The sequence below is a fragment of the Passer montanus genome, unplaced genomic scaffold, assembly GCF_014805655.1.
Source record: "Passer montanus isolate IOZ18808 unplaced genomic scaffold, ASM1480565v1 scaffold37, whole genome shotgun sequence".
Lineage (NCBI taxonomy): Eukaryota > Metazoa > Chordata > Aves > Passeriformes > Passeridae > Passer > Passer montanus.
In genome coordinates, this window is record NW_024368485.1 from 2,912,174 (window position 1) to 2,933,309 (window position 21,136).

General features: G+C 37.0%; 1 protein-coding gene across 3 annotated transcripts in view; it reads left to right on the forward strand.

The window, feature by feature from the left end:
• The window catches only part of TASP1 (taspase 1), a 79,136-nt gene that overhangs the window by 20,074 nt on the left and 37,926 nt on the right, over positions 1–21,136 (forward strand). For 2 of the 3 annotated variants that reach the window (XM_039717150.1, XM_039717151.1), the window contains exons 7-10: positions 599–678; positions 11,422–11,528; positions 17,918–18,037; positions 18,990–19,068. In XM_039717150.1, the coding sequence (XP_039573084.1) occupies positions 599–678; positions 11,422–11,528; positions 17,918–18,037; positions 18,990–19,068 (386 nt within the window). The remainder of the gene's footprint in view (positions 1–598; positions 679–11,421; positions 11,529–17,917; positions 18,038–18,989; positions 19,069–21,136) is intronic. The other variant, XM_039717152.1, reaches the window with a different exon arrangement.

Genomic DNA, 21,136 nt, shown 5'->3' on the forward strand with positions numbered 1-21,136 from the left:
TGTACTGTCTCACTATGGTAAAGTGTTCAGTACTGACTAGAAAACAGCTTCTCAGATGGCTGGAGTTTTTTTGCAAGTATATTTAAAATTTAGTGGGCTAGTCTCATTTACAAGTGATTGATAAAACTCTATTAAATAGACTTTAATCCTTCTAAATGCAGTTAGTTTTTAGCTTGTGTTGTATTTCACAAAATACTGCTTGGTATTCCTTTGGCACTGGCTGGCTTTACTGGAAATGCCTTACCATTATCACCTTTCTCATCCCATGGTTTTGGTCTTCAGGATCTTGCTAAGCTGTTGTAGAGAGCAAGATTTAAGACAGCTGTGTCCTGTTTTAGCTGCAGTTGAAAGCTGATGCTGATTTTGTATTGAATTTCAAATTTAATAGTACTTGTTTTTGTCCAGTAATAATTTTAACGTCAGAGCTGCATAATCTTGTAATAAAACTACGTAAGGTTGGCAAATGTAATTAATAGCAGACAGTCCTGTGAAATATAGACAGCTTATGATTGACCAAACTAAATAGAAAAAAATAATTGCAAGCAAAGGGGGATTTGTTATATGGTTTTGTTTAAACTCCCTCTTCTGTGTCTCCTAGCTTTTTAGTTGGTGAAGGAGCTTACAGATGGGCAGTTGATCACGGGATACCAGCATGTCCTCCAGGTATCATGGCTACAAGTGAGTAAACTGGTGGTGTCAGTAGGAAGAACAGGACAGAGTAACTTTAAATGGTGCCTCATCTTTTGAGGTGTACATCACTTCGTTGTTCTTAACATTCAGCTAGTTTATGGTGTTATGGTCTATAAGGGTTGTTTAAGTTTACTAATTTACTGATAAGTATCTAAATAGAAAAAATTGTAAACTATTACTTTAGCTGCATTTTAGCAACATCTAATTTAAGTGATTCTGTGGTTCTAGGACTAAATTCAGCGATGGACGTCTTTTTAACCAAAATGTAGGCTCTTTAAAAGCTCAGTCCTACAAGTCTCCAGTTGTGATCCATCTTGGATGCTAACAGCACCAACTAGCTGTGTATCAAAATTCAGCAGGTCCCAGTTTGTCTCTGAGATTGTGTAGTTACACCCATCTCTGGGTCATTGTCCAGAACTGCTCTGTCAAAGTAATTTGCCTTTTTTTTTTTTTCAACCTAAGGTTTCACTTCACCTAATCTGAGAGAATAACCCAATCTGGAAAGCAGACTTGGATTATACTGTATATTAAGCCTAGTTTCTTAGAAAAGCTTCTTGTCTTAAAATAAAAAATAAGATTATGTTATGTTGATATATTATCTGTGAACTAGGCTAAAAATGAGTGCCCTTACCCATGGAAAGGAGGATGTGTTTCTCTTCCTTCACTTCTTCAGCCTCCCTTTTGGAAAGTGCCATAACTACCAGTCTGTAGTTTGTTTTAGGTGAGAACATGTCCTGTGCTGCCTGTTGGGGTTATGCAGGAAAAGAATCAGAAGTTATTACCCAAAGAAGGAGAACACAGAAGATTAGGAATGTTTATTTTACAGTAAACAGTACTATTACTTCAAATAACTAACTTATCCCTAGATCAGAGGTTGAAACCCAGGGCTCCCATTAAGCTTCTTATTTGGTCTGATTTTAAATGTAGATAAATATCTAGAAGCTGCAGCTCAGAGTTGTTGATACTCAGTGCTGGAGTGTAACCCCTCAAACAGTGTTTTATTTGATCACACTGATTTTCACACGTATTCATGACACATTTCATTTTGGACAGAAAGTTTTGATCTCTAGCTCCACATGACTGAAACTTTTGCTCTATCTATCTGCTGTCCAAAACAGCATTTGCAGAACAACTATTGTGCAGAGTTGAGCAGAGCACCTTTATTTCTGTGACTCTAGAAAGAGTAAAAACATTTAATGCTTTGAATTTTTTGTGGGGGGAGAGGAGGGTTGCCTTTTTTTTTTTTTTTAGGAAAGTAGTTGCTACCTACATGCAGGAGATACTTCACAAAGAAGGTGCCTTGACTAATACTGTTTGCATGCACAGATTTCAACTATTTCTAGTACCACTGTGTTTTGATTGTGATATTAATTGCCAGATGTTACATTTGCTAGCTACGATGTACCCAAGTCAGAGCAAATATGCATATTACAGTTCAAAAATAGGGATGGATGGCCACTGCTAGTTTGGTTTGCCTAATCCATACTATGAATTTACACTGGGGAAACATCAGAAGAATAATCCCAGACAATATATTTTCACAATCCTGCTCCAATAGACCACTAATTGCATTTTGTCTCTGCAGTGCATTCAGCATACTTCCATTTAGCACCAATATATTTTTACAATCCTGCTCCAATAGACCACTATTGCAGAGACAAAATGCATTTTGTCTCTGCAGTGCATTCAGCATACTTCCATTTAGCAAAACAATTTGCATTAAAACAGTTAAAACAACTGGACTGTCAAATGGATTTTGCAGTATAGTTATTAATGGTAGTATATCTGATTTTTTTTTTTCCTGTGAAAAAATACCAATGCAAGAGTAAACAAGAACCTGAAGAATCAGTTCCAGAAATGTTACACTGATTCCCATCCCAGTCCTTAGCAAAGTAAATCTTGTACTTCATTGACCTCTGGTCAGTGGGATTGGAAAATGGCCATTAACAACATGTGTGACAACACGGGATTGTTACAAGTGAAAAGAAATTGGAAACTCTCTCGCAGGTAACATGTCAGGACTGACAAGTGGATTTTGTAGTATAGTTATTAATGGTAGTATATCTATTTTTTTTTTTCTGTGAAAAAAACCAATGCAAGAGTAAACAAGAACCTGAAGAATCAGTTCCAGAAATGTTACACTGATTCCCATCCCAGTCCTTAGCAAAGTAAATCTTGTACTTCATTGACCTCTGGTCAGTGGGATTGGAAAATGGCCATTAACAACATGTGTGACAACATGGGATTGTTACAAGTGAAAAGAAATTGGAAACTCTCTCGCAGGTAACATGTGAGAAGCCAAAATAAATTTATCCAATGTTACCATGGAAAGGAAAGTTAGATATACTTAAGAAACAATCAAATAGAATGTTGTTTCCAAGCAACCACAAAGAGATCTTGTCTGAACTCAGCTGTTTTGTTAAATAATGTACCAGTCTTCAAAAAAAGGGAGACTTTTTTGATTGTGCTTGCTACTATTGCTGTGGTAAGGTTGGAATGGTGAACTGGGGATAAATTAAGAAGACATCACGTATCTTCTGAATAACTGTAAAAGAAAGAACTGAACTAATTGCCAAATGTCAGGAAAATATGTTTAGTAACTTATTTACAAAAAACCAAACCGAAATCCTCTCTAAAAACCTCTAATCCAAATTTAGATGTGTACTTGCAGTAAATATTGGCAGGGAGAACTGTGTGCATGTTTTGGCTTCTCTGTGCTGCACATGGAAAAGATATTCTTGAAGTTGTCTTATTCTGTCTCCTTTTTCTTGGACCTGAGATGAGAAGAGTAATGTTACAGCTGCTGTCAGTGAGGCTGGGGGACTGGGTGCTTGGTTTGCAGGGATGGAGCTTCCCTGTGATCAGTATCAAGGAAAGGGTCACGATCTGCTTTGTGGTCATGCTACATAGTTCTCTCAGAACTGTCAAAGTATCTAAGCACCAAACTGGAAGCATGCTTTAAACCATGTTGCTGGTTGAATTACATCAAGGTTTTGTCAAGGCTCGTGTGCTTCATCTTCTTTGGTTTGTCAAGTGTGTGAGGAAATGGGATTTCTACCATTTGTAGAAACCTGATGACTTTCCAGTGTATAGAGTGGGTGGTTTTAAAAAAAAACAACAAACCCAAGCACCTGAAATGTGATCTGTCTGTATTGCTCACAGTCTGCAAAGAAGCTGAATTTATTAATCCCAGCCCAAACTAGAGGCTGCCAGTACCATACTGGCTGATCCCAGTGCTTTGTTGCCCTGTGCTAGAGAGACTGCTTTGACAGCGTAATCCAGGTGTTAAGTTGTAATTACAATTTAGAAGTGCTGAATTACTGTACATTGGAGTCTTTTAAAAATGTTAAAAGTACGCTTTAAATATGCAATGTAAATTTGAGGTACATCCTCAATTGCCAATATATGTGTCAGCACTAGTAATAACCAAAACATTTCTATCTGAAATTATCAACTCAGCCTATAATAGATGTAAATTATCTTTGACAAAGATAACATGGTGTAAGACAGCATCTTGCATTTGCTTGCAATGTTAAGTCTTCAAAGGGAAAGAGAAGGCAGGCACCTGCCCATGCAGCAAACTTGTAACTCTAATAGTGTGGAAGGGACTGTATGCACCTCAGTGAATAATGTTATATAAGAACAAAAATGGCAGCAGTGGATCCACATAACTTGTGAACTGCAGTTCAAGAGTAGCCATAAATAAGATGCTTAAGGAAGGATGTAAGAACAGAGCAAGTATTTGCTTCCCTTCCCCTATCCCTTATATTATTCCAGACTCTAAATTCCAGACTTGTTAGTGACTCCTGCATACATGGAAAGTAAACAGTGGCATTTTCTGACATGAAATTTTTGTTTCCTTTTGAACCCATATTAGTTTCCAGCACCTGCAAAAACCTTTACAACTATGAGTTACCTCATTGTCATTATTTTGAGACTTGCTGAATAAAAGCTTCTACTTCATTGTCAAAATTCTACTCAGAATCCTTCTTCAGTCAAATTCTTGAATTACCGTGAATAACTTCGTGTCATCAGTAAAATCACATCTTGTTCAACAGACTCAGGGCTGCTATGGGTTGTTTTGAAATTCCACTTGTGAAAAACCATTTCTTTACTTGTACTTTGTTGCTTTTCTTTAACTAACTGTGTGCATGCAAGGAAATTGCTGTTTTATCTTATGGCTGCTTGGATTCTTTAATGAGGGAGAGTCTTTTCTGGATGACTGTGCTATTTCTAGTGACACTGTATGTCTCCCTGACCACCAGTATTGCCTGCCTCTCCTCCAAAACCCCAAATCTCACCTCACTCCCAGTTCCCTCATTACTTCATTATTGTTGTATTAAGAAAAACACATGCTGTATTGCTGAAACTGTGCTATGAATTTCAGGCAGTGGCTCAGATCATATTTTCTTTTTTTTTTTTTTTTTTTAACAGGAGGATGAAAGATTTGGAGAGAAACTCAAGGGTTCTGGGGATTTGGTTAGGAAGCTTGGTTAATCTAGTGGCATGATGTAAATCTTCACTGGATTTGGAGACAGTATTGTAGGGTCACTTGGTGTTCTGAAATCAGAACAGCTGAGTGCAGCCAGGAGAATGGCAGTAAATTATCCAGAAAAAAGGTTGGGCCAAAGTGCCCAGAAAATAATTTGAATTAAAATCTTCCAGGCTCAGGAAAGGCTACTTGATGAAAAATAAGATTTCTTGCAGGAAGTAGTAAGAAATGCTGTGTCCAGCAGCAGTTTGCGCTGAGTTTGTGTTGTAAAGAACAGATCTATAGAGTAGTGCTCTGAGGGATAGGTTATTTTTTTAATATGCTCTTGCCAAGTGCCTTTTTCCCCCCCATTAATTTTGCTGTTTCTGTCAAAGCAGGGCAACATGGAAGCTATCTCTAGTAGTCTTTTAGTCCCAACACAAGCCTGAGTGGTGTTAATCTGTCATGTAAAATAGCTTTGTTAACAAGAAATTTATTTTCATCTTTGTGTTTTAATTTGTGTCATTTATTTTAACAACTGCTCAACAGAATTCTTCACAAGATAATTTTAATTCCTGTGGGTTAACTAATTTGTTAGTATATTCCTTTTTAATTCTCTTCTCCAATAGTTGCATTCTCTTTTAATATGGAATAGAAAGATAAATTGCAGAAAGCTTCTGCCAGCTGACTCTAAGCACTGTCTGCCAGGGGGTGCTATATGATTGGTCAGAGCTCTGTCTCTACTCCAAAGATTTTGAAATATTCTTGGAGTTTTTACAGTATTTTCAATTTATAGTTTGATTTTAAACAAGGATTAATGAACACTTATAGGTTGTATAATATTTAGTTGCATAATAATTTGTAGAGTATGTGATTGAAAGTTGGTATTTGGGGTTTATGTTCCCAGCTTGCTGTTCCAGCACTGTAACCAGGAAGGTTTGAATATTGTCCTGAACTTGATTTGTCATTTAGTGGTGCTAAAAATTTCTATTTCCTTCCTCTGTTTGAAAATATACCTGTTCAGATAGCCATTTTTCAACTTTTCAACTTTGCTGGAAATAAGTAAGGGAATACATGTGGCTTATAAAAGCATGGGGATTTTGAAGAAACATGGACTTTGTAGTAAAAATGTTTTGCACTAACTTTGGGCAAGAAATTAACAGTGTATTCTAATAAACAGCCTGTCATCTGCAGGCCTGTTTAAGGTACATTGGGCTAGAATTAACAAGTAGATATGTATCAATTGTGCCATTTTTTAACAGATGAAAAGGTGTCTTAGTGTTGTATTTAAGTCTGTATGTACAATTCAGTAGTTTCAGGACTCCATGTACAGGATAAGTCTGCTTTTCATGTGCCTCTGCTCTCTGAATCATTTCTCATGGGCTATGAAAGGTGACTGAGAAAAACTTCTGAAGAGCTGTGTGTTTCATTACTTAGTCATTGTATCATTATCTAATATAACTGTCAAGATTTTTGATTAAATTTTTACTTGTACATAGTATAATGGTTAGAGGAGTTAAGGGAATGATCAGAGTACAGGAGGTGAGTCAAGGATATGGAAGTTTTATGGCAAACAAATGGCACAGATGAATCTCTTCATCATTAGTCAGAGACTAATGATCTCTTCCTCTGACTTGCTTGCTGAAAAATACTTTCTCATCTTCTTGTTAGGTGGTCATAATGATGAAAAAAACATGTAAAAAAGTGTATTTATTGTCTAGCAGTAATAGTTTAGGTGATGAATCTTAGGCTAATTAATTATGTAATGGAGATCTTGTGGCCATTTCTCAGCAGGGTATCCAGGAACATCTGAACCTTTGAATATCTACAGCAGTCTTAGCTTTGAACAAGATGAGCCTGGGAGACTTTACATCTGCATTTACAGATAAATATTATCAAGTGCATGTTCTGATACCACATCCACTCATGCCAGCCTCTCCTGCAGGGAGGAGTGGTGCTGAGCAGGAGCTTGTACCTGTTCTGTGCTCAGCCACAGAACTTTGTGGGGGCAAACCCCTGCACTTGTCTCAGCTCTGCTGTGACCAAGTGTTCCACCAGAGCTTCCCCTGTCTGGCACCCAAATTGCAGAATCCATGTGGGCTGCTCATGTTGGTACCTTGGGGGCTGAAGGGAGAATGTGGAGGATTAGGAAGGTGATTTCCAGGTCCTTGGAGATTATTTGTTGCAGAAGAGGCACCCCATGCTGCAAGGCAGGGGCGTGTGGTAAATACTGTAAATGAGGTTGGATTTATTTATAATACTTTGTTCTGATGTGCTACGGTTGTCACTCATCGAGTTTTTAGTCTGGATGAGGCCTGAGAAAATGACTTTTAAACAAGAACAGTAATTTTGTAAAGCTGTGGGCCTTTTTTACTTCTTTTCCCTTCCTCTCCCAGCAGGTCGGAGGTGGTTTTATTTATGCCAGTAGGTGCATAAATGAGGGAGCAGAAGAGATGGGCTGGTTGTACTCTGTGGCTCCCAAGACCCAATTCTTCTAAGCATGATGTGGAGTGCACATGCTGTTGCTGGGTAGGGTAGTAATTGCCAGGGATTTTATCTGAAAATACTTTTTTGAATTACATCTAAACTTTTAAGTTTTTGAGCAAAATCAAAGAACATTTTACTAAATACCTTTCCATAGATTTCAGTAACAGTACCATTGGGCTGTGATCCAAACCTTTGTCAAGCTAAAATTCCATCAGCTCCCTTACCCATCTTCCTAGCTTTCTCCCCAGTCAGTAAGCTTTGCTTTTCTTGCTCTTCTCTTCCTCCTTGACCCAGGCAATATCAGGCTGATGTAGCTATATTGCATTTGTTTTAGGAAAACATGCCTGTCTTCATCACTGTGTTGTGACCCTTTCCTTTTCTCAAGCTTGGAATGCACTGTCTGGTTGGAGAAGGTGAGAGTGGTTTTTATACTGTCATTAAGGACAAGTGAAATTTTGTAGCGTCCTTGCACCACAAAGTTGAGGTTTTGTTTTAGATTTAATGTGAACTATGAACTCAAATTGTGCATAGGTGTTTTCTTTCTGTCTGTAGTGCTTATTCGCAAAAGAAATTTTCTGTGGGTTGTTTTTCCATGTTGTGTGTGTGTTGTTAACCAAGCATGTTTGAATCCTGGATTGTATTTTAGTTCATGGAATGTTTTAATTTGATGTTTTAATGTGTTCTTTGTCAAGGACCAAACTTAGAGGGTGTTTTCAGAAAACTCTAGTTTCACCTTTCATGTGTGTATTTTGGAGCTTGCTTGTGTTCCTCAGTTTCTTTTGTCACTAGTAGACCAAGATGAAGCAATGAAAGTACTGTTCATTTTAATGGCATTTATAGTGGTTGTACATAGAATATCACAGAGGCAGGAATAAACTAAGGGCAGGCAGCTTGTCACTTGCTTTACTCTTTATTCCCTTATTCTGTGGAGAAAAAAAACAAATTTAAGTTTCAAGTAAGAGTCAAGACATTTTTTTTTAAGTCTGAAGTTGGACATAAAACTATCAGAGGAAAAAAATTGCCAAGTTTTGAGTTTTAACCTGGTCCTTTATTTCATGGTTATTTGGTCACTTTGGAGGTATTAGCTGGCTTAACCTGCTAAGAGGAATTGATAATTACTGCTAGTAATTATTTTCCTTAAATAATGAAAGGCTATTATTCATGAGTCCTTGCTAAAAGAAAATCTTCACCTTTCATCTAAAAGTTAATCCTCATAACTATTCTGAAGTTCAGTGTAATCTGAGCACAAGAATTTCCCTTCTAGGGGATATCTGACTAGACTGATGTTCCCTCACAGGTATGAAAGGTACGATGAGGTAAAGGTAAACTGAACAAAACTGAAGAGTATGAATTAATACCTTATTTATTTAAATCTGAGGTTAATCAAATATTGATACAGAGGCCTGGAGGAGTTGTGAAATCTCCATTGTTGAAAATACTGACAAATTTTTTTAAATTGGATTTGGGTTTTTTTGGAGGTTGGACTCCACAGCCTTCCAATATCCCTTCCAAACTACACATTAAATGCTGCTAGAAAGGTGTCTTCATCTGTCTGTCTGACGTGGCCCAAGAGATGTGTACTTCTTTGCTCATTATGTTTTTTTCTGCCTTGTTTTTCACAACTTACTGATATCACTTTGAATTAACAATGCAGATAAGAAGTTACTGTTAGCAGATCATTCAGAGTAAGTCTTCAGGTTTTTTCCTGTTTTGCAAAGACAAGCTATCTTAAAGTACAGGGAAATTAATTGCTCAGCTAGGGATTGCAGTCTTAAGTGAATGAAACATTTTGTGTGTTGTGGAAAAATGGCAGGATAAATGTGCTGCCAAGGTGTAGGTGGAGTGGAGATGCTGAGAGGCCATGTAACAGCACTCTGTGCAGCTGGCAGGGCAGCTTGGAGGTAGTTCATGTGTTGTGTGCATTTGATGTGATGTTTGTGCATGTGTTTGAGCTGGTGAACGTGCAAATACTGCAGAAGGTTTCAGGATACTGCTGGCATTTGGCTCTGAAGTACAAGGAACCTGTTCAGGTTTGCATGTGTGGGCTCCTGCACCTTTTGCCTCTCTAGGTCCATGTTTTATCTAGCTTGGCAGGAGGCAGTGCCAGCAGCAGGTAACAGGTTTAGGTATATTTATCCCTGGGTAATGCCTGCTTTTGAGGAATACCAAGGCCAACACCATTCTTACTCACTCTGTATGGCTCTGCCTATAGGTATTTGCTGTGCTTGGTGAATTTGTGTCAACTTAAAAGTTCTCCTGTTTAAAAGTTCTCTTAAAAGCAATGTGATGGCTTAGTTTATTTTGGGGCACTTCTGTTTACAAACTTCTTATCTGTGAGAGATTTTTAGTTTGTTTCTCTGCACTGCCAATTAGTACTTGACTAGAGTGATTCTTTGTCTGCTCCCTCTTATCAAGTATTCAGGTTTTACCCCTCTTCATCCTTATTTCAAACATAGAAATGTTTGCCTTAAGTAGCTGCATTAATCAGCTCTATACAGTAGAACGAATTCCTTTCTTGGTGATGGCTGATTAATATGGGTTTCCATTTTTAAAGAACTGGTATTCATTAGGTTTTTGGAGGTAAATACCAGCTTTCTCACTACTTTTTGAGTTATATACTTGAACTAACTATAACTAACTGTGTGTACATTAAGGTCCAGTTTTATATACTTAAAACATGACTAAAAGAGAGTTCACTAGGTGAATTTGACACCTGTGTGGAGAAGTTTCAAAGTTAAATGCTCACTGTCTCTGTACTTTGTAGATGAAAGCTCTGGATTCCATTGGCAGTATTGAGTTTATGACTAGACTTGATGTAGCTGTTCCAGTCTTCTGAATAATAGTGATATAACTAGGTTCAGAATGTCATTTTAAATGACATTTTTTGAAGTTTGTAGAAAAACCTGTGCTTTTTAGTTTCCATTGAATTTGTGACTTACTTGTATAAGTAAGATTCAAATTGCTCTGTTCTCCCAATAGCTTGATTTGGTGTGGTTAAACAAGTGACAAAAGACATTTTCTCCCCACCTCTTTACATTTTACAGAGGATGTTAAAACAACCTGGGGATGATATTGAGTCAAAACTAATTTAAACTAAATAGGTCAATATCTGCAATTTGTTCATGAACTGAAACTTCTAAAACAGGAACATGTCATTTTGGTCTCTTAAGCATAACAATTTTATTTTTTAGTCCACTTTAGAGAGCACTTCCTTTCTGAATGTAGGGCTTAGATGTGGAAAGTAGATGTTTGTCTTCTTGAGACCTAGGTGGTCTTTAGACTGTGTTGGATTATGGAGCATAAACTACTGCTAGACTTGTGTGTGGCTTTAAATATATGGGTAGACATACAGATATGTGATTAAGGTAATAAAATAGTAACCTAATTTTATGGCTATCAGAATGAGCTCACATGGTATCTATTTACTTGTCAGCAGTCAAAAATAATTTTAACACAAGCCACTTATTCTGTTCTCCTCTGTGCAGTGCTGCTTCATTGCCAAAGATATTTAGAACAGCTTCCATGTGCTCATGCTGTGCTTCTACCAGATATTTTACTCATCACCGTTGCTGAACAATAGTAGAACTTTTAAGCTTAGGAAAAGATGTGAGCAACTTGTACTGAAACTTGAATACTTAATTTTTGGCTTTTTATTGGTGCTTTTTGCATCACTAAAGAAGTGGGGGATATGTCCTTCAAAATGTCGACTTATCAATATTTGCTTAAAATAAGTAAATTTTACTTAGTTACATGCTTTTGAACTATTTTTATAGGGTTTAGTTTAGCAGCTTTTAAGAGGAACAAGAGGAAGCTGGAGTTGGCCGAAAAGGTGGAAACAGATCTCATTCAACTAAAGAAAAGAAGACAATCAAATGAAAAGGTTAGCTCTTGTTTCAAATTCTTGTGTCGTCCTAAACTCACAGCTAATAAACTTCATGTCTTCTATGCTAAGACTGATGTAGCCTCAGAAGCCTGTTCTCCTTGTCCCTCTTAATGTTTAGATGATGTAATGAAAACTTAGTGCAGTTAAAACTTTCTGCATTGCTATTTGAAAACCAAACCATCACTTTATATCTTGTTTGTGCTAAGAAAAATATTTTGCTCATTTTGAATTGGAAATACGACAAATGTAAATACAAACAGATAATTATTTACCAAAACATTTTCTTTAGCTTGGGATCTCTGTCACTGTTTCCCACTTTTTAATGTCTCCTGAGCACACTGCATTATGGAGCTGGAATTGGTGAAATTTGAAATATCAGGTAGGTAAACATGTGCATCTGTGCATGCATCTGGCATTGACCTGGCCCATATTACTTGTGCTACAAAACTACCAGGGATTCCCTCTGTTCCCCTCATTCTTAGATTAAATGTAGAGCTTTGGTAACCTGTGAGAATGTAATTCACAATATTTGTGTTTAATGTTGAGTATCAAAGTATTGGTAATTAAATTAAATGCCTATGCTTTATTTGGGGCCTGTGGGCCTTTGGATTGGCCATTTCTCTTTGCTTTGCTGAGCTGTCTGACCACTGCACAGTTACATATATTGATATAAATAAGGTATAAATCCCAGAGAACTGTTAGCAAAGGAAAACAGTGATAAATTAGGCAATTTACATCTGTGTTCTTAGATAATAAAAATTAGTACTCTGCTAGAGAAAACATTTTTTTTCAAGGAGCTAAGACTTGTGAAGAAATTAAGGATGGGGGAGCTGTGGAAGTTAGTTGTTCATTTTGGAACTTTTCCTGTTCACAGCATTTCAATTACCTCCTGTGAACCTGGGATTGTGAAAGTGTTCCTGGGAGAAGAGGGGTCCCTGTGCAGTATTGCTGTTCATGTAATGAGGGGCAAGTCAATGCTTGAAAGATATGCCAATGCATGCGCTTACCGACCTGCAATTTGAAATTTCAAGGGCTCCAGAGTGCTGTGCAGAGCTTGTGGAGATTCCCAAAGGCCAGTGGTGGTAGGTAAGGAGGTGATCAGATAGAGCTCTTCTCCCTGGTGAGTAGTCCAGTAACAACATGCTGGTTTTGTCAGCTGTCTGGGCACATCCTGTCCACGGAGCAGGGATAAAACCCAACCCGTGCTCTCAATATGGAATTCTCATGCTATCCATGGAGTGTAGGATAATTTCAGCCTTACAGGAAGGAAGGTTTTCAAAGTAGTTTTTCCAAATGAAATAGAAATGAAAAATCAAATTCTAAAAGAAAAGAAAAGCAGGATATATCTCCCCAAACTAGTAGAAAAGGGTCATTTAGCAAGGATCAGGCATATGATTTGTTGCCCTAAAACTCACACTGTCAAAGCTGTGCTCTCATAAAATATTTTAAAATAACTGGTTTAAAACCATTTAAATATTTGAGTAATTAGAAGTTAATCTTCTTGTCAAAGATATTTTAATTGATAAATACTCCTGTAACTTTTTTATCAGCTGTGCTTCTCTGGAGCTGCAGACCATTCCTTTCAGCAGGACTGCAGATCTGTTTTATTATCTGGTTTGACTCACCCACTTCAGCTCTGTGCTGCAGCTGAGCATGTGTGCCTCTGGCAGTGCTGCAGGCTGTGGGGACAGCAAGGTAGAAAGGATGTTAACAAAGGTGGAGTTGAATAGGATCAGAACTAATAGGCCAGGGTGAAGAGAGAGTATTGTGACCAAAACAGACAGAAATTACTTGGAAGTTTGGGCTACTGAGAAATATTGCCAGCTAAAAAGAAAAATACAGGTTTAAAAATTAGTTTTCAATAAAAATATGATGATACCAACCTTAAAAAGAATGAGGTTGTTTAAATTTGTCAAAGTTTGTATGGAAAAACTTGGCAGTGTAACTTACTAAAGGAGTTTTTTTCCTGATAAATGGAGTTTTTTCTGGTTTTTTTCTTTGTTTACCCAATGTAGCATTTGCCGAGGGTTATGCATTTGCATACAGGAAGATCCATTAATAACTTCACCAAATTTGAAGGTGTAAAAATTTAGTATTTTTTAAGTTGCAGAGTCTTACTGATTTACATAGCTAAGAAATAATTCACACACAAACAAAAATTAACTAAACATTCTCAGGGGGGTGTCTATGATATGTTCATTCAGCCAGATGCCATTCTCTAATTCTCCCCTCAAGCACCAGTAAATATCAGGAGTAAATATTTGTCTGCTTACTGGTAGTCTGTCTTTTACCAGAGGAAATTGTCATTGAAAATAGCTTAGCAGAGTTTGGCTAGAATGTCTCTTTTTTTTGTTCTTTACTATTACAGACTTCTACAAGTGATCTCATCATATCTGTAAAAAGTTGTTCTCTTCTTGGTTTGAATAAGTGACACTAAGAACCCCTAGTACACATGATTTTTGGAACAGATTGTTGTTTGAAAGTTAGTATTTTATAGCCTAGTTATGTAACTCTATAAATAACATTATTTAGGTTGAGTTTTATTAAAACTGGCTTGGTTTTTATCTAGTTCAACATAGGTACTGACATACGTCTACACCAGTTGGAATTATGTACATGGAATCAACAGTTTCATGTGCTTCTGTTACTGTATTAAGATTGAGAATATTTAGGAAATATTTTTGTCTTTATGCAGGTAATTGTCATGGTAGCAGTCAATTATGGCAGTCCTAGTGTCTGTCTTACTTAGTCTTTGGAAAGTTAGGAAATTTCCTTAAAAAAGAAATAAATATTCCATCTCATATTTGTCTACAAATGGTCTTTGATAATGAAACCTTACAGTTTTCAAAAGTATGCTTCACAATCCATTAAATATGGGAAAAGAAACCTAGATAGTTTTCACCCATTCTAGTTAAGTTTTGTTGTTTTGTTTTGGCTTTATCTGTGGAAATACAGCATGGAATAATTTCCTCATCCTGCACATGAAGATCAAACAAAATGTTCTTCTTTACACACCAAACAACTGTTAAACTGGGAAGGCTGGTATTGTTTATCAAGCTTTGTATAATTAGATAGTTGGGTAATAGCATATAAATGTTAGTTGCTTTGATCTGATTAACTTTGTATTTTGTCAGTTGTACTCAGAGATGAGATTTAGTGGTAATTAATTGCCATGGCATTTCAAAACTATCTCAGGTGGAAAGGGCCCTGTGTGCAGAATCTTTCAGTGGGCACTGGATAGAGCTCTCCTAATCTGCTAATTGCTTCCATAGGGGTTCGTAGTGATTAATATTTACAATTTTTTTATGTGCAGGAAGGAGGGTTTTTTAAAAATGCTTGCTAGAACTCTGCATTTGTGTAGGTGAGCATCTTCCGGTTTTGTGTACATGTTCTTAGCAAAATCTGAGTATTTGGACCATGGTTTAATAAATTAATTTCCTTTCCTGCTGCAAGATGCAAATTAAGTAATGTGAGGTCTGGCTTACAACACTGACTTTCAGGTTTTTCCATGCAAAATATTAACTACATCGTAGATTATTTTTAGGTTGCAATACTGCATTGTTAAAACCTCCAAACTACTTCTGCAGTGGACAAGTATCATTTAGTAGCTGAACTCAGATACAGAATTTGGTAACAGATATCACCAAGTTTCCTTTGGTACCTGAAGAAATTTAAAGTTTAAGTAGCTAAGTAAATCAATCAGTAAAAAGGTAAGGACAAGGAAGCTGGATCTTGTTTAGTCCCTATTGGACCTGTATAAAGTTTGGGCTTATTTTAGACTTTGTGTGGTGTAGTATTTATCATACTTGTTTCTCTTATCCTGACACTAGCTTGACAAGATCCTCTGCTTTTCAACATTGATGTGATTTGAAGAGATGAAATGTGTGACACTGAAAGTGTTCTCAGCAGGTGCAGGCTTGCAGTGACTCCTCAGGCACATGATGCTTTTCTCTAGGGAGATGTACAGAAAGTTCCTTTGTTAAATTGTGATGAGCTCTTTATTTACTGGTCCAGAAATCAGGATTGCCAGTACAGTTCATGTATGTAGAAGATACTGACAATGTATTTTTCCCATTAGATGCGGAATAGAACATCACTGGTTTTCAGTTTGCTGAATAAGGATAAATACAGTATCACCTCTAAATCAGTTACTTTTTTTTGATCACAAACCAGTCCTGTTTCCCCCCACCCCAAACCTATATTACTGAGAAGAAAAACACAGAATTCCTTTGCTTCAGAGATACAGATTTCCTTCAGAAGGTTGTGTGGGCCAGCTCAACCTTCCCTTAGCAATGCTTCCCTTAGGAAAGATGTCCAGCCTCGAAGTAACCTCATTTAAACTAACTTTGATAGGCTAGATTTTTATATCTGTAGTTGTCTATTAATTAAATTTTTTGTTGTGGGTATAATTTCCTTTGATAAAAATGGGCAGGGGGTAGATAGCAGCATCTGTATCATAGTAGTTCTCTACAGAGAAATCATAAGAGAATTCATGTTGGGAAGAGCTTTATCTGCTCTGGTCTTGGAAACCTCCAAGGATGGGAATCTGAACGTCCCGTGAGCAGCCTGCTCTGCTGCTTAAGGTCTTTTCAGTCCACTGAGTGGTATTGTTTGAACTGGCTTAGTATTAGCTCAGGCTGTGTCTGGGAGTCCTGGGAGCTGGAAAATACATTTGCATATGAGATGTTAAAAAAGGATTCCTTAATTTTCTTTCATCTTGAGAACTTGGAAGGAAGCTGGCTCTTTTCTTATCCCCTTTGTTCCCATCATCAAAACTCCTTTTGTTGCTACTTTTCCTACTCTCCCTGATCCTTCCTTCCTCTGTTTTTCAACTTACCCTTCTTCCCAGTACCAGTTGAAATTGTGGATCTCTAGCTTCTCACCCCTCTCTGTCGTTAAGCAGTTACTTTGCTTTAGTGCTGGGACATCTGTCCATTTGTTTTAATACTGAGTATGGTCAGTGCCAGCATCTGAGTGCAGAACTTGCCAGGGAAGATCTAGGTGTAGGTGTAGAGAAGAAACTTACTGTTTCTCTGGGTCAAAGCCAAAGATGAAACTCCTGGCTAGGAGTTCCAGCTGCTTGAAAAGTACTGTAGAACATGGTAGCACTGTACTGCATATTTTTCCTTTTGAGACTGACAATTCTCTTTTGAGAATTAACCCAAGTGTTTTCTGTTAAAATAAGTGTGGCCAGAGTATCATCAGCATTACAGTACTAGAAACCATGCTTGATAAGTGACATAGTATGCCCAAGGGAATTCTAATTCATAGTGGGAACTTGATAATTTGAAGTTGAATAATTAGATGTTTGGTTTTTTAATTCCTCCCTCTGAATTCTAGTCCAGAAAATTCACATTTATGTGAAAAACTTAATAAACTTTGGCATTATTACACTGGGTAAGTTTATGTAAGAGGCTTGAGGCTTGTGCAGCAAGTCTGGAGTACGTGATGGGTGATGGATCACTTTTGTTTATTTGTTTTATTTTCTGTACACTGCATGCTGTGTGTGTGATGGAGCATGAGGTCTGAGTGCCTTGCCCTGGGTTCTGCAGAGAGGGGAATCTAGGCCAAGCCTAGGCAGAGAGGGGAGAACTGTTCCTTCTCTAAGAGGGACTTAGTGTGGTGCATTAAGGAATGAGGGAAGGTTATAAAGGAAAACCTCTGGGGGAAGGAAATCTACCTCAGAAATCATGGAAGTAAGGACACATTTCTAGTTACCCTCTAGTTACAGGAACAAAGGGTAAAATTGCTTTACTCACTAGAAATTCCTGAGCTGAGAACAAGTCTGGCAGAAAGAATCAAAGAATCTGTCCTAGAGGAGATTTTTTCCTTGAGGCTTATATTAATTGTCTTGCTCAGAATATCAGTATTTTCTCTTAACATGGTAAACAGCTGCTTGGTTTTTTTGGTGGTGCTTTTTTTTATTTTATTTTTTTTTAGGGGTGTTTGGTTTTTGTTGTTTTGACTTTTTAAAATTTCATTGTTGTAAAATCACACATCTTCAAAGACCAGAGCCTCTGAAAATGCTTTTTCAGGCCTTTTAGGAAAGGCCTTTTGATGTGGCATCAGTTGCTGAATCATTTCTTAGTGGACAAGTGGCAACCACTAAGAAAAAATTACTTCTGGCACTTCTGTGAGTAAAAGCAGGTGATCTAAACATTGGATTAGTTGTGAGATGTTTATTACTTTCTTGTTACTGGAGAAGTTTTATTAAGGTCCTGTCTGAGGCAGAGCAGCACTTTGGGAAGATTTATGGCAGTGGGTAAAAGTACATGATAACAAATCCATTTGGTTGCTAGGTTCTCACTTGCACACTCCTGAGGAGTATGATCTGACTTTAATACACTATTTTTGCTAGAATTTTTTTCTGTTTGTGTGTCCTGCAGGAGAATGACTCAGGAACCTTGGATACAGTTGGTGCAGTTGTTGTTGACCAAGAAGGAAATGTGGCTGCTGCTGTCTCCAGTGGAGGTTTAGCACTGAAGCACCCTGGAAGAGTTGGTCAGGTGATCATTGTACATTGGTTTTTTTTGTTTGGGAATGATTGTTCAGTATCACAAGCAGATGTGGTGACAAGCAAGAGCTGTGACAGCAAACTTCTATTCTCCCTGAGTACCTGTTAAATGCTGAAGGCATTTTCACTGCATTGATATGCAAGTGTTTTTTGTGTCCTCCATCAGTGTAATAAAACAGTGATAGGGATGCGCTGTAGTTAGTTACCTTTTGACAGAGATATCAGTAAGTTAATTTCTTGGGCTTAAATATGTCCTTAAATGGTCTCTTAAATGCTTAAAGTCTTCAAATAAGATTTCTCTCAATATTTAGGGAAGCTGTCTTAATTTTTAAATGATCTTGTGAATGAGAGAAAGTGACAAAAGTAGTAAAAGAACATATCAGGTGTTTATGATGTGTTATGTATAATTATGATTATAAATTATGTATAGTTCTATTTATTATTTATGTTAACACTAATAATATATTTATGATGTGTCACCTTATTGTTGTTAGGGGATTTTGAAGTGCATCAGAAATTTTGTACTCCATTGCTGTACAGCTGTATTTTTGGTTGGTATTTTCCATTGTCCAAAAAGCAGTTGTCTTTTGAATTGTAGTTAAGATATTTTTTTTTGTTTGTTTTTTTGAATAGCAGAGTGAAAGAGACTTTGTATGAACAGGGTTATATCTTTACCCTCATTTTCTGTTAAGTTAGGCTAGAATACTGTATCTATGACCAGCACTTAGATCTCAAGAACAGTAAAAGGATGTAGCAAAATGGAGTGGAATTACAATATGGTTATGATATTCTTATTCATCTTTTGTATTAATACTTGGATTTTTCTTGGGTTTCTTTTTTTTTGTTGTTGTTGGTTTGAGGTTGTTTTCATTTTTTTAAGGAAAGGGAATAAAGCAAAAATCTCATACACCTAAAATTTATGAACAGTGTGCTTCTTTCCTTAGGCAGCTCTTTATGGTTGTGGCTGCTGGGCTGAAAATACAGGAGCTCATAACCCTTATTCCACTGCTGTGAGTACTTCAGGTATTTACTACTTTTATAAATATTTAATGAAGTTGCTATCTTGCTCTCTAATCACTTTGCAAATTTAAAATACCAACATAATTTCTAGACTATATTCTGAATTTGTATCATTTATTTATATAATTTAATTTGTATCATTTATTAGTGTTAATATTGTGTTTAAATCCATGAATTGATCTCTTGTTGGTTGCTTATATTGCCTTTTTTAGTTAGTTAGCAAACATGGGAATTTTTATCCTGTTTTGTATTGCACTGAAAGGATGTGCTGTATTTGATAAGTATTAGGGAACCTGTCCTCCTGTGAAGAAGTACTTATTAGCCCAGTATGGTATTAAATGTAGAATACCTCTGGGAATGGAAGCCTTGTGTAAAGGACTGAGATAATCAGAGGTCTTTTGGATACAAAAATGCTACAAGCAGCATTTTTTTCCTCAGAAATATTTAATTAGTATTTCAGATGAGTATTTAAGTGAATTTTTTCTTCATCTCTCTTTTCCTTCTGAAAGGAAACTGAAAAGGCAAAACCAAAATACTGGAATAAGTGTATCAGGAAATATTTATTCAGCAATTGTGAAAGTGATGTAAGGATTAGGAGAGTTTCTGTTCTCTTTGGAAGGCTCAGGGTCCTCGACACACAAAAGTATTGTGTTCATTTGATGCCTTGCAGAACACAAAAGTCTTAAGGTGAAGTTACGTAGGAGTTGCTTTTACTTTTTTTTTTCTCCCCCTAGTTGTATGAAGAGCCTCAAACAGAAAAAATACTTGTAACACTTTTTCATAAGTGCCTGTGTCAGCTTCCAAAATTTATGGTATTGCCCACTGCTCAGGGGTCAGAGCTACCAGCATCCAGTACAGGGAGAGGTGAAGAAAATCTGCAGAGGTCAGATTTAGGTAATGTCAGCTGTACCCCTTGGGCAGTGCAGGTTTGGAGTCCTGCTACAGAAATAGTGGGGAGAGCAAGGTGACAGGTTGCAGAGTTAAAATTTGATAGAGGCTGAAGACCATCAGGAATATCCTGTATTGCTTTCATTTCCCCTGTATTCACGTCTGTCTTGCACTGTTGAAAATTTATGTAGATGTTCACCCTTAAGATGTCAGTAAAAGCAGATGTCCTTTTTGGTCCTTACTCAGGGGATGGTTTTACTGAACACAAGGATGTCAGAAGACATTTTTATTCATATTGATTTTAGTTTAATAAGTGCTTCCTGACGTAACCAAATCTATTTAAGTATTTGGGACCATGTTTAATTAATTAGTGAGCACAAGTCCAATATTAGAGATTGTTTGTGGAAGAGCTGAAGTGGACAACTTTATTTACTTCTTTAAAGTTGTTGTTTGCAAAGTCAGCTGGATTTGAAGTCTGGTGTGCGCTGACAATCATCCTGGTGCACTCACAGGAGAGGACTAGATTTAATGATGGCCTGAAACAGTAGCCTCCTCTCTTTTTGCTGGTACCACTTTTGTATAGTGCTAAATACTTCTATGTTATACTATTTGTACCTGTCACAAATACACATATATGGATATTTGTTTGGTTCAAAACTTGTAGGTTCCATGACATTACCCTGATCCCAGTCCCAGTGGCCTGCTCCAATTGGATTGTGAAGCGCGGCCATCTGTTTGTTCATGGATTTGAAATTCAGACTAGTGGTGTTTAATTAAACTCTTGTTTCTGGTTTTCCTTTAAAGTATGTGTATGTCTGTGAGAGAGAGTGAGATAGAAATGTTTACAGGAAGTGAGAACTCCTCTGTAATCAATACCATTCTTTTTTCCATTTCAGAAGCTCATAATGTTTTATTTTATAATGTACTTTATGTTGAGTGCAGTTCTAAAATGTATTGATGCCTGACTCTTGTTTAAAATATGAACATCCAACAATGTGAACCATGAATTTAATTAAGGAGTAAAAGGATGGAAAATTAAGTTGTAGGAAAAGTTGAAAGAATGAAGCTTACAGCTTGGCTGGATCACAACAAGAGATGGGAATGGGGGCAATAAACATCTGCAAATATTCAGGTGAAACTGCCATGGCTAAGGAAGAGAATAATGCATTAGGATATATTATTG